Source organism: Gekko japonicus, unplaced genomic scaffold (genome assembly GCF_001447785.1).
Source record: "Gekko japonicus isolate JY-2015 unplaced genomic scaffold, Gekko_japonicus_V1.1 scaffold604, whole genome shotgun sequence".
NCBI lineage: Eukaryota > Metazoa > Chordata > Lepidosauria > Squamata > Gekkonidae > Gekko > Gekko japonicus.
The window spans coordinates 675,825-689,554 of record NW_015175374.1 but is presented as its reverse complement, the minus strand read 5'-3'; the positions used below and the strand labels follow the sequence as shown (position 1 = coordinate 689,554).

General features: G+C 45.5%; 1 protein-coding gene across 1 annotated transcript in view; it reads right to left on the bottom strand.

Moving 5' to 3' along the window:
- The window catches only part of LOC107122423 (caspase-10-like), a 37,208-nt gene that overhangs the window by 18,685 nt on the left and 4,793 nt on the right, over positions 1-13,730 (bottom strand). The window contains exons 2-5 of the mRNA XM_015425517.1: positions 10,033-10,367; positions 8,179-8,278; positions 4,625-4,760; positions 2,096-2,187 (exon numbers count right to left, since the gene is read on the bottom strand). Coding sequence (XP_015281003.1) covers positions 2,096-2,187; positions 4,625-4,760; positions 8,179-8,278; positions 10,033-10,346 — 642 coding nt within the window. The 5' untranslated portion in view covers positions 10,347-10,367. The remainder of the gene's footprint in view (positions 1-2,095; positions 2,188-4,624; positions 4,761-8,178; positions 8,279-10,032; positions 10,368-13,730) is intronic.

The window sequence follows — 13,730 nt, the reverse complement described above, 5'->3', positions numbered from 1 at the left end:
AAACATATAGAGCAGAGCGTCCGTCAACAGCTATTAGCCCCGCTGGTGGACCTCCTGATGGCACCTGGGTGTTGGCCACTGTGTGACACAGAGTGTTGGACTGGATGGGCCACTGGCCTGATCCAACATTGGCTTCTCTTATGTTCTTATCCTTCTTTAGCCTGCTTCTAGTCTCAAGTGTTTTGAGACCTGTTTTAAGCTCCTCAATTGTCTACTTTGTGTTTATATTCTGGCTGGCTTTTAACAATGTTTACGGCATTTTATGTTTTACTTGACCAAATTCCCTGGAGAGAGGGCACAGAAATTTTTCTAAATATGTAAATACCAAATCTGCATATTCATATTTCTGTACACAACAGAAACGTGTGACCTGCAAACAATTCTGACGGAACCTTAAGGCAGGATTGTGAAGTATACTTATGTACTTTTAAACTGACTATCTGCCCATCTCTTGAAGGCTAACTGATGGCCAACAGGAATGGACCCTCCATGCCCATACAACAGCTAAAAAGACTGATATTACAACAACGGAAAGATAAAAGGCCACCTCTGGAAAACCGGTGGATTGAGGACCTGATAGACAGCAACTGCATATGGACTTATTTTTATATCGTTTGAAACTGTAGTATCTTAGCTGTAGACCCGCCATCACTGTTGATTTATTTTTGTCTATATGTAGATTTTTTTCCTTTCTAAAAATCTTAATTTAGTTTTTTTAAAAATCTTATTCAGTTGATGGATTTTAAGGATTTTTCTCTCCCGCCATACAACAGCTAAAAAGACTGATATTACAATATCGGAAAGATAAAAGGCCACCTCTGGAAAACCGGTGGATTGAGGACCTAATAGACAGCAACTGCGTATGGACTTATTTTTATATCGTTTGAAACTGTAGTATCTTAACTGTAGATCCGCCATCACTGTTGTTTTATTTTTGTCTTTATGTCTCCCTTGTTCTCCCCCTCCCCATTTTTTGAAAGAAAGAAATAGGGAGAAAAAAGGATTGTGAAAGCTAAGTGTAGCTTTAGTGGACTGTGAAAGGTATCTACAGCTCACAAGGTATAACTGAGCCTGTCCTATCATAACATCGATTTACGGCCCTAGTCCTCCCCCGCTGTTATACAAGTTGTTGGGAGTTTTTATTCTTGCATCCGATGATTGAATTTTAATTGTTTTATCCATTTATATTGTATGCACTATGTGCCCTATGTACGCCACCCTGAGCCCGCTCGCGGGGAGGGCGGGGTATAAATGCAATTAATTAAATAAATAAATAACATAAATAACATAAAGAAATGGGCTCCAGTAAGATAGATTTGTGTGTGCTGTTCCACAGTCCATACGCACACACAGGGCTACATCCAAAGGTGCTTTTTCTGAGAGCTGAAGACACTTCAGACCAGGCAAACAGGGAGCCACAATTTCCGTGCTGTTCCTGCGAGTCCCCCGAATCCCCAAACCACAGGGGGCGTGTCTCCACCTGTGTCTTGTCTGTCAAGTCAAAAATCTTAAGAAGCAGGGGTCTCTATTTACCTCACTTATAAATACAGCCTTGGTCTAATAAGGTTTCCAGATAAGACGCTTTTAGGGAGCACACTGATTACACGCTCCCAATCTTTAATTTAAAGGTCATGTCCCCCTTTTTATTTGATTGCGGGCAGCTGGGGCATGAAGAATCTATAGGAGAGGCCAAAATGGGGAACTGGATATTCTTCAGTCCGGAAGGCAGTGGCCACAGACCCTAGGGATGCCAGCCTCCAGGTGGGACCTGGGGATCCCCTGGAATTGCAGCTCACCTCCCAGACTACAGGGATCAGTTCCCTTGGAGAAAAGGGATGCTTTGGAGGGTGGGTTCTGTGGCATTGGAGCTCCACTGAGGTCCCTTGTCCTCCCCAGGTTCCATCCCTGAATCTCCAGCAGTTTCCCCACCTGGATCTGGCCACCCTCTCCCACAATCCCCCTGCCACAGAGCCTCCTCCTTCATAGCCGCCACACCTCTCAATATCTGCTAAATCTATGCAGAATGCTAAAAGAACATCATCTACTATTCTGTCCAAGTGAGGCAACGGAAGATGGCACTTTCTCCACCACCTACCTGGATAGCAGCAGACAGGCAGGCGCCTCCTAAAGGTGATTCCCGAACTGAAGAGGGTGCGTTTTCTTTGCTTTCTTGAACTGACAGAGAAACTTAAGACAATTAAAAAAAAAAAACCCAATTAGGATCCAAACTCTCTCTTGCCTAAAGAGAACCAAACCAGATAAAGGAATAGTGGAAATCTAGAAACTTTAATTGATAAAGGAAACTTGGAAGAGTGATACTAATAGGGTGGCACATAGAAGTGCTCAAGTTCATTGAGTTCATTTCAAGTTCATGAACGTTGAGCTAAAAGCGAATTTGTTAAGCAGTATGTATGACCACCATCTCTTGGGTTTTTAGTGGGTTTTCTTTACTTTCTCCTATAGTTTGTAGATCCCCTCCCTAATTTTGTTGTAGTTTATAGAAAATGAAATAAAAAATCCTCTACAGGGGGCATAAAAAAAGAAGTGCTCAAGAAGTTAACTCAAGGGATGAAGCTGAGAAACCTGCAGATGGTCCACTCCTCAAGGGAATTTAGCATCCTGCACCAGAATTTCAGGTGCAGTACTATCAACTAGCTTAAAGGCACCTGTTTCCAGTACCTGAAGAGGTAGGTCGGTGCCTGCAAAAGCTTCTGCTTAGTTAGACTTCAGTCTCAAATGCTGCTACCCTAAGCCCAAAGGGCCACAGCTCAGTGACAGAGTACATGCGAGTAGTGTCATATTAAGGACCCAGTATACTCCAGAATTTAAAATGGGAGATCAGGAAGAATGGTAGGGATCTGGCTTGAGATCCTGGAGAGACACCCTGCTGGTTGGAGTAGGCAGCAGTGTTCCCGCTAAGCTGAGTGAGTGTGAGCTAGCTCACAGTATTTTCACCTCCAGCTCACACATTTTTGTCTCAGCTCAGGAAGGGTGGCTCCAGAGCAACTTAATGTATGCAGCAGCCAAATCGCTCACTCACAACTTTAATGCCAGTAGCTCACAAAGTTGAATTTTTACTCACAAGACTCCACAGCTTAGAGGGAGCATTGGTAGGCAGGACAGTGTAAGACCACTTCATGGGTTTGTCAACTTCAAACAGCTGTAGGTCCAAATAGCCCTGACCTGGATGGCCAAGGCTAGCCCAATCTCATCAGATCTCGGAAGCTAAGCAGGGTCAGCCCGGGTTAGGACTTGGGTGTGGACCACCAAAGAAGCTCAGGATTGCTCTGCAAACCACCTCTGTTCGTCTCTTGTCTTGAAAACCCTACAGGGGTCGCCATAAGCTGGGTGCCAACTTGATGGTGCTCTCCATCACCATCATGTCCAGTTGACAAGCACCTGTCATTGGAGAACACCACCTCAAAGGTCATGAATTGTGGTGGCCAAGGAGACAACTAGGTCACTAGAGTGGTACGTTTGAGCCTCATCTGGGCTCCTAACCATTGATCATCCTACAGCTATTTTGAGAAGACGTGTTTCAGGGCTCTTTTTGTAGCAGGAACTCCTTTGCATATTAGGCCACACACCCCTAATGTAGCCAATCCTCCAAGAGCTTACATAGCTCTTCTTACAAGAGCTACTGTGAGCTCTTGAAGGATTGGGTACATTAGGGGTGTCGCTTAATATGCAAATGACTACCTGCTACAAAAAGAGCCCTGCGTGTTATTCAAAGACCCATTATCCTGGCCGTGCTGCACTCATTGGGATGAGGAAGTCAGTGGCAACCAGATATGATTTGGGCAGAGCCATTTGTTCCTGTGGCGTAGAACCAGCACACCATTCCAACAAACCCAGTAGTCCTGGATGCTACTTTCTCATAAAATGACTCGACTCCCCATGCTTGGCCAATGGGGACTGTTCTACTGAACATGAACAACATTCTACTGCCAAATAAGTGGTTATTCAGTACCACTTACAAAGTGCTCTCCACTAAAGATGTGAAAGGCACACTTACATATCCCAAAATTGAGGCGCTACAGCACAGGAGTATAATCCACTTTGGACTGAGTGATTCAGGGCATCTTTAGCCCGTTATCCACTAGAGAAGGGGAGTCAGAGCCAGGGTGAGAACTGGGCATGGATCTGGGAGAACCAGATTCAAACCCCTCCTCTGCCATGGAGACCCACTGGGTGACCATGTGCCAGTCACTCTCTCTTCTCTCAGCCTAGCCTCCCTCAGAGGATTGGGTGTGAGGATCCAATAGAGGACAGGAGAAGAATCTCAGAGTTGGAAGGGGCCCTGCAGGCCATCTAGTCCAACCCCCCTGCTCAATGCAGGATCAGCCGAGAGCATCCCTGACAATTGTCTGTCCAGCCGCTGCATAGAAGTGTGGTTAGCCCTTTGGGTGCCCACCGGGCAGAGAAAGTCAGCTTGTAAATGAAATAAATATAAATAAAGTTCAGGATTTCCAGTTGTTTGTAGGCTGGGCAAACGTCAAAGAAGCTCAGGCGACAAGATACCCAGACATCAAGATACCCAGACAACAAGATTCCCGCATGCAACTGTAGACATGTTTGTTTCGCTGAGTCTGATGGCACAGGGTCTACAGAAAGTTACACACACCTCTTTTCAGTTTGTAGGTATCAATTCTCGTCAGTAGGTTGGGTGATATTTTGCCGCACAGCTCTTCCAACAATTGTAGGTTGTTCTCGGACAGGAGGTCATTCCTCTCTAAGGCAGTCAGTAGTTCAACACCAGACTAGGAGAGAAATGGCATGTGATATTTAGGCCTCTGTCTACACCTTTCCAACCGATCTTCCCACATCGTCCATCAAGCTCTCTCATACGCTTTGTTTTCATCAAACAAAGTGATGGAATCCCTCTTGAAACCAACACACATTTCTCAGTCCTCAGTTCAAGCTCTGTAATTCTGCAGTTTCAGACTCTTCTCATGTGACACTAAATTTAAAGTGCTGGAAATCTCAGGTGTTCATAAGAACATAAGAGATGCCAATGTTGGATCAGGCCAAAGGCCCATCCAGTCCAACACTCTGTATCACACAGGGCCAAAAATACCAGGTGCCATCAGGAGGTCCACCAGTGGGGCCAGGACAGTAGAAGCCCTCCCACTGTTGACCCCCCCCCCAAGCACCAAGAAGACAGAGCATCACTTGCCCCAACCTGAGAGTTCCTATCTATACCTTGTGGCTAATAGCCACTGATGGACCTCTGCTCCATATGCTTATCTAATTCCCTTTTGAAGCCGTCCATGCTTGTAGCTGCCACCACTTCCTGTGGCAGTAAATTCCATGTGTTAATCACTCTTTGGGTGAAGAAGTACTTCCTTTTATCCATTCTAACCCGACCGCTCAGCAATTTCATTGAGTGCCCACGAGGTCTTGTATTGTGAGAAAGGGAGAAAAGTATCTATCCCATGCATAATCTCATAAACCTCAATCATGTCACCTCTCAGTCATCGTTTCTCCAAGCTAAAGAGCCCTAAGCGCTTTAACCTTTCCTCATAGGGAAAGTGTTCCAACCCTTTTATCATTCGAGTTGCCATTTTCTGCACTTTTTCCAAAGCTATAATATCCTTTTTAAGGTGTGGTGACCAGAACTGCTCACAGTATTCCAAATGGTTATCTACTACAACTCCAAGATCTCTCTCTTGCTCAGTCTCTGCCAGTTCAGACCCCATCAATGTGTATTTATATTTAGGATTTTTGGCTCCAATGTGCATCACCTTGCACTTGGCCACATTGAACCCCATTTGCCATGTTGACGCCCACTTGCCCATCTTTGACAGATCCCTTTGGAGTGCCTCACAATCCTCACTGGTTTTCACCACCCTGAACAACTTCGTATCATCCGCAAATTTAGCCACGTCACTGCTTACTCCCAACTCCAAATCATTAATGAACAAGTTAAAAAGCAGTGGACCAAGTACTGATCCCTGTGGTACCCCACTCCTTACCACCCTCCACTGGGAAAATTGCCCATTTATACTCACTCTCTGTTTTCTATTAATTAGCCAGTTTTTGAGCTTGCCCATTTATACTCACTCTCTGTTTTCTATTAATTAGCCAGTTTTTGAGCTTACTTAGGAGCCTTTGATGAGGAACTTCATCAAAAGCTTTCAATCATCACCTTTGATTTCTGTGGAGATTTGGAGATGTTGCATGAATTCTTCCAGCGGAAGGGTCCAAGCGTTCAGAGGACTGGCCAATTTACTCTCTCACAGCAGTGGAGAAACCACTACGACCCTTTCCCTTCTAGTACAGCACCCATTTTTGAGCATGCAACAAGTCACAAATGAAGAGCCGGGCTGCACATCCCTTGGCAATCCTAGGACATGTGACGGTAACGTGGGCCACCCTCATCACTTTTCTGTGGCCTATCCACTGTGTCATGAACTGCCAACCGAGCCACCAACCAAATCACCATGACACCATTTCACTACTCCAGGCGTCAACTCAGTCATTCAGCTGTATGTATCTGGAATACCTGTCTCTGGTAGAACTCTCTCTCTCTCTCATGTCCATGCACCCCAAATTCCCAGTTGTTCATTCTTAACAAGAAGACTGAAACTGTGCCCTAAAAGCTCTATTCCTCTTCTTCTTATCCTATTGATCTTCTGACTCAAGGTTCTTGCAGATCAAAATCCAACCCTCTTACAGGCAATCACCACAGCTAAAGATTTAGCAACTGTTAAGGTGGTTTTCCAGTTCTCATCTACAAGGAAAAACTGGACAATTACCTTGAGGTAATAAATTCACATAACATGTCAAGAGAGAGGCAGATGTATCCTTATTTGTGGAATGCTGAGATTAATTAACTGAGACCCTGCCATTATGCTTCATCCGTCTCCTCTCAAGCATGGAGGCAACCGTTATTCCTGTTTGTTCCTTGCATCTGTTGAACAGCTTCATTATGCTGTATGCTAATTTGCTGCACACCCTCTACACACACACACACACACACACACATATATATATATATACACACACATATATATACATATATATATATATGGACTGGCAACTTCCATTTCGCTGTATCTGAAGAAGTGTGTGTGCACACGAAAGCTTATACCTTCAATAAAACTTTGTTGGTCTTGAAGGTGCCGCTGGACTTGAACTTTGCTCTGTTGCATAGTTATGTTATAATGAAGTGACGTAAGTAAAAATAAAAGCCTAAGACCTATATTACATCTTTGGAGTTTAGACCACAATTTTTCACGTGATAATCTTGTGAAATGCAGCCTGGAAATCAATAAAAGGCCACGTGCAACACACCGCCATGGCTTTTAACATGTTTATGTGCATCTGAGTATTACATAGTTACACCTCAACTGTTGTTTTTTTTAAATCTTCATAACTTCATGTATAAGTGTCTGGTCCAGTAAGGAGCTCCTACATCAAGGGTGGCCAATCTGTGGCTCAGGAGCCACATGCGGCTCTTTCACACATATTACGCAGCTCCCGGCAGGGTGGCTGGGGAAGTGAAGGGGAGGCCTGCCTCCCTGATTGGTCTTCCCTTCCCCAGCCAGTGTTCCCCTCCCTGGGTAGGCTTGAGGTGGTGGGGAGCAGAGAAAGAAAGCAACTTTAAATGCATTGGCAAAGCCCCCCACCAGCTGGCTTGGAGAAGGCATTTGTCTCTTTAAATCCCTTCTCCAAGCCAAGCCACCCGGTGTGGGAGAGGGGCTTGGAGGATGCATTTAAAATGAGAGTTGGCTTTCTTTCCACCTCTCCCTCCCTCTCCCATCTATTTGCTTTCTTCCCACTTTCTCTCTCTCTCTGACAACAAATAAATATCATTAGCAAACAAATAAATATAATTGGACAATTAAATATCATCATCGATACCTGCTTCTACCCCTTTGGTTTTTATTGTCGGCAGTCTCATGTAATGTCAATAAAAAGCAAATTTCCATATTTCGCAATAAAACCATGTGTGTAATATTTGTTCATGTCTTGCGGCACTCAAACATCTGATGTTTATTCTGTGTGGCTCCAGCGTTAAGCGAGTTTGGCCACCCCTGTCCTACATGCATCTCATAACATTAACTCTCGTCTATGGATCACTTATACTGAAATAAAAATGAGTTAAAGTACCACAAGACTCCTTTTCCCCCTCAGTATCGAGGCACTCCTTTTTAGCCATTGTGCCTCACTTACCATCTTGGGCTGCCTCTTTGGAAGATGCTCTCTCAGAAGGAATACAGCAGTTCCGAGATCGTCCTCCGTGAACTCTTCCGACAGTTCGTACAGCATCTGTCTGTGTGACAAGTTTCGAAAAGTGAGCTAGCTATTATATGGTAAACACACACTGCATATTTTACTTATTTTGATTTGTTTTCTTGATACCCTGCCGTTCTTGCTAAGACCGGAGGCGGATAACACAGTGTAAGACAAGGCAATCAAACCACTGAGAGCCAGTTTGGTGTAGTGGTTAGGTGTGCAGACTCTAATCTGGGAGAACCGGGTTTGATTCCCCACTCCTCCACTTGCACCTGGCTGGATGACCTTGGGCGAGCCATAGTTCTCTCAGAGCTGTTCTCTCAAGAGCAGGCCTCGAAAGAGCTCTCTCAGACACACTTACCTCACAGGGTGTTTGTTGTGGGGAGGGGGAGGGGGTTTGTAAAAGCTGCTCTGAGACTCCTTTGGGTAGTGAAGGGCGGGGTATAAATCCAATTTCTTCTTCTCTTCTTATTCTTCATTGAGACATGTGGAACAACGCAAAAGGATGAGGATCACAAAAATTAGAAACTGATTGCTCTTTATTCGCAATTTGGATGAATCTTTTTACTACATATGGTATAATCTGAGTTTATGTCTTAGCTATAATATTTAGTTTTCTACATGTTATACTTGTATGTATTTGTCCTTATATTTTGTTATCAGATTTGTTGTTGTAAAATTAAAACAAAAATTTAAAACAAAAATTAGAAATAATATAAAAAAGTAAAAGCAAGGCAAAAAAAGAATGGAATTACAGAAATAATGTGATAAGATAATACATACTATGAACAGTGGAATATGCTCTCTCTAAGCAGTGGAGTCTTGCGAGCAAAAGTTCTACCTTGTGAGCTACTGGCATTAAAGCTGTGAGTGAGCTATTTGGCTGCTGCATCAATGAGTTTGCTCTGGAGCCATTCTTCCTGAGCTGAGACAAAAATGTGTGAGCTGGAAGCTAAAAAAACTGTGAGCTGGCTCACACTAACTCAGCTTAGAGGGAACACTGCGTCACTACAGTCATGTTTACTTATTAAAAAATTACTCCATGCTGTTATGCCTGTTGCACTAACAAGTCGCTTCTAACTCATGTCAACACAATGAATTAATGACCTCCACAACATTGTAACATTAACAGCCTTGCTCAGGTCTTGCCAGAAAAAAAGAGGAGGAGGAGGAGATTGGATTTATACCCCACCCTTCACTCGGAGTCTCAGAGCGGCTTAGAAACTCCTTTCCCTTCCCCTCCCCACAACAGACACCCTGTGAGGCAGGTGGGGCTGAGAGAGCTTTCCGCTCTTTTTCAAGAACAGCTCTTATCAGAACTATGGCTTGCCCAAGGTCATCCAGCCAGGTGCGAGTGGAGGAGTGGGGAAATCAAACCCGATTCCTCCCAGATTAGAGTCCGCGCACTTAACCACGACACCAACCTGGCACCAACAGAAGGCCATGGCTTCCTTTATTGAGTCAATCCATCTCATGCTGGATCTTCTCCTACTGCCTTCAACTTTTCTGAGTATTATTGTTCTACTACAGCCTTATTCCCTGCACAAATATGCCCTCCTGAACAATCCTGACTTACACAGTTTGAGGAATGAGAGAAGTCTCCAAATCTCCCTGACCCCCTCAGCTTTCCCCCACACACACACACAATCCAGACCTTTGCAGATCTGAACACAAACTCTGCTGCCGTTTACTTCCTTACATAAACTACATCATAAAGGAAAACAACGACCTCGATCAGTACCAGTCAACACTATTTCAAGCAGAATGAACACCCAGATCCGAAAGACTTACCGGAATTCGGACACCTGCCCTTTCAGACGTAGATTCCCTTGGACCATCTCTTTGGTATAGTTAATCTTCTGCAGCAGATAATTATGCTTAATCCGATAGAGGAGCTCCGCTATGACAAAAGTATCCTCCGGATTTACTATGTCGCTACTTATGAGGAACTGGAAGACGTCACGTGCTGATGTCATCGCTTCCAGCTTGCCAAAGGGGATCAAGTCCTTGCAGAGAAATTTGAGGCCCTCCACGTCTTCCCTTCCCAAGCCTTCCGCAACCATCAGAAGCCGCCGGCGAAACTGTACGCTGTCACCCTCGTCCATAATGGCACGGACCTTCGACTACTAAAAGAAAAGAGAAAAAGTATATATTTTAAAAAATAACAAATAACAAAGTGGTTGGTAAAAGAAAGTGTACACGTTACTGGGAATGACACCTCCCCCCCAATCCCAAGACCTTTAAACATCTGCCCAGTAGAAATGGAGGCCATTAGTGCTGCCGGGACCATTCCGAATTCATGCGGAAGTCAGACCAGTGACTGTTGAAAAGGAGTAATCAAATCCATTTGGGGCCATTTTGTTCCTTAACCTTTTACAGAAATTGCGCATAAAAGTATTCCATACCAGATGTTTTCCCCAGGATAGGGGGGGACAGGATGGCTCTCTTGAAGTATCTGAAGGGCTGTCTCTGAGAGGAGGGCAGGGAGCTGTTCCTTTTGGCAGCAGAGGAGAGGACTTGCAAGAATGGGTTGAAAGTAAGGGCTGGAAGGTGCCAGCTGGATCTTAGGGAAAACTTTTTGACAGTCCGAGTTGTGCCACAGTGGGATCGGCTGCCTCGGGAGGTGGTGAGCTCCCCCTCCCTGGCAGTCTTGAAGCAGGGTCTGGACAAGCCCTTGTCAGGGATGCTCTAGGCTGGTCCTGCATCGAGCAGGGGGGTTGGACTCGATGGCCTGGATGGCCCCTTCCGACTGAGATTCCACGATTCTGTGATACATCCCAGAACATTCTAGAACAGCTGATGCAGGGTACATCTCATGACAGTGGTGCTCCCAGTTTGGTTCCACTTCCACCACCGAACTTTGTTCCAAGGAATGTCCAAAATACAAATTCCTATACAGCAATTCCTATACACAATGACTACAGTTGGAAAGGAATCTTGTTTCTTTAGCTCACGAAAGCCTAAAGGTCTTAACCAACTAATAAATTTAGTTATAAGCAGGGGTCATTTCCTGCAGGAGCGCACAGGAGCGGAGCTCCGGCAGTAAGGAGCCCAGGGGGCGGGCACACGCAACAAGCCCCACCCCCTGCCCCCAGCAGCCCTCAGTCAGAGCAAGAAGCAGCCAGGTAAGTTGCAGAACTCCCCCCGCCCCCTGGTCCAAAACAGTCCAGTGGCACCTTTAAGACCAAGTTTTATTCAGGTACAAGCTCTCCCTCCTCTGCAAGGACAGATCTGCACGTTCTCCCCCCCAATAGCTAGCAATCCAAAACAGTCCAGTGGAGCATGAGCGGTGGGTGTTGCCTTCTGACACACTTCAAATGATGTCAGGGGGTGTGGCATATGCAAATAAGCTATGCTAATGAGCTCCTGCACCTCTTTTTCTACGAAATGACCCCTGGTTATAAGGAGGCATGTCGGTTTGCTATTTGGAAGGGTAAACTGGAGAACCTTCTGGAAAGCAAGTTTACCAGTGACTAGGCATGTCAGTTTGCTGCCCAGAAGGCAAAGCAGCATACACATGAACACACATGAAGGTGTCTCATGCGGAATCAGTCTGTCAAGATCAGTATTGTCTACTCAGATGGGCAGCAAATCTCCAGGGTGTCAAGTGGAGATCTTTCACAGCACCTACTGGCTGGTCCTTTTAACTTGACGTGCTGGGGATTGAACCAGGGACCTTCTCCATACCTACCGGCAGGCCATTTGTAAAAACCTGTCCCTCATTATTTTCCTTGGAGTCCCTCCTTAATCTCCAACTGGTATTCCAACCATTGCAATTTGTACTTGCCAGAAGTAGCTCAGCCCCAAATGAAGACTATGAAACTAAGTTAAAGACCAAAGCAAACACAATTGCTATGGTGGAACTTGGTGGCAGCACACCTCTACACACATTCCTGGCTACACTAAAATATATTCCCATGTTAGGTTGCTTTTCATGTTTTATGAACAGTACTATTTTCCCATAGGCTCTCTAACAGAAAAAAAACTGTGTTCAAACAACTCCTGTGTTTAAGTCATAAGAGGGCCCTGCTGGATCAGACCAGTGGTCCATCTAGTAAAGCATCCAGTCTCACGCAGTGGCCAGCCAGTTCCTCCGGAGGGCCAACAACAGGGCACAGAGGCTGAGGCCAGGGAAAACGGCTAACATTAAAATTATCATGTAAAGGGAACACAAAGATAGGGAAAAAGTCACTATTTAGTTGGTGAGGAAGATACTTGGCTCACTTGTATTGACCTGGAATTGCTATGTATCTTACACACAGGAGTTAATGTAAAAAAAACCCCGGGTTATGATTATAGCTATCTTTTTTTAATCCCAAAAGTTCACTCCCAACTGGCAACCTAAGAGCTTCCAACACTGACTGATGAACCTAACTTCCAGTTCACCTGGGCATGTGTGTGTCTGTTGCTGGCTGGAGTCAACAAGGCCCAAGAACCTGCTCTTGAATAAATTGCCAGTAAGGCAAACGGAAGCCCCCGACTATCAGCAGTGACAACACCTGTACTTCTCAGAGAATGGAATGGCCATCGGAAACAGAAAACAGGTGTCCTAGCTAGGGTTTCCTACCCCCCAGGTGGTACCTGGAGATCTCCCGCTATTACAGTTGATCTCCGGCTGATCAGAATCAGTTCCCCTGGAGAAAATGGCCACTGGAGGGTGAACTCTATGGCATGATATCATGCTGAGGTCCCTCCCCTCCCTGAACCCCGCCCTCCCTAAGCTCCACCCCCCCAAATCCGAGGTATTCTCCAACCCAAACCTAGCAACCCTAGTCAAAGCCCAGACTATTGATCCAGTCCCTTCTTATTCCGTCCTCCCTCTAAAGACCACAGGGCAGCATACATGGTTTTCCCTCTCCCTTTTTACCCTCACAACAACCCCCTGAAAGAGGTTAGGTTGAGACACAGTGACCGGCCCAAGCTCATCCAGCAAACTCCATGGCGGGGAGGATGGGGCTTGAACCGGGGTCTCTCCAATCCTAGTCCAACACTTTAACCACAACACCACACCGAGGCTGCTGTCTACCATGCAGGTCTCCCTTGCCTGGCCGGAACAGTCGAGGCCCAACCCAACTCAGGGTTTGCCTTCCCTTCCCCTCTGCATCAAAGATTCAGTCAACTGGTTCAAACCCTCCTGTGGAATTCACCTCAGCTCCTGAAGGTTTCTCCAGCTAGCTCTTGAGAGTCCCCAAAAGTTGTAAAATTTACACAGAGTTGCACCAGAAGACAACCCATAAGTTGGCTGTAACTTGACAGCATTTTCCACCACCACCACCACGACAGAGGAGAAATGGAATCTGGCACAGCATCCCTGCTAGGAATCACTCAAAGCCATGTTCTGCTTCCCTCCATATTGGAACTGGCTCTTCTGCCTTGCCAGCAGTCCTAATTCCAGCTCTTTCAGGGCCTCTTCCACTTGCACCTCTAACAGCCACCGGCATTAAGAAATTAGCAAGGTGACGATTCTTGCATCACGTTCTTTTCTCAGC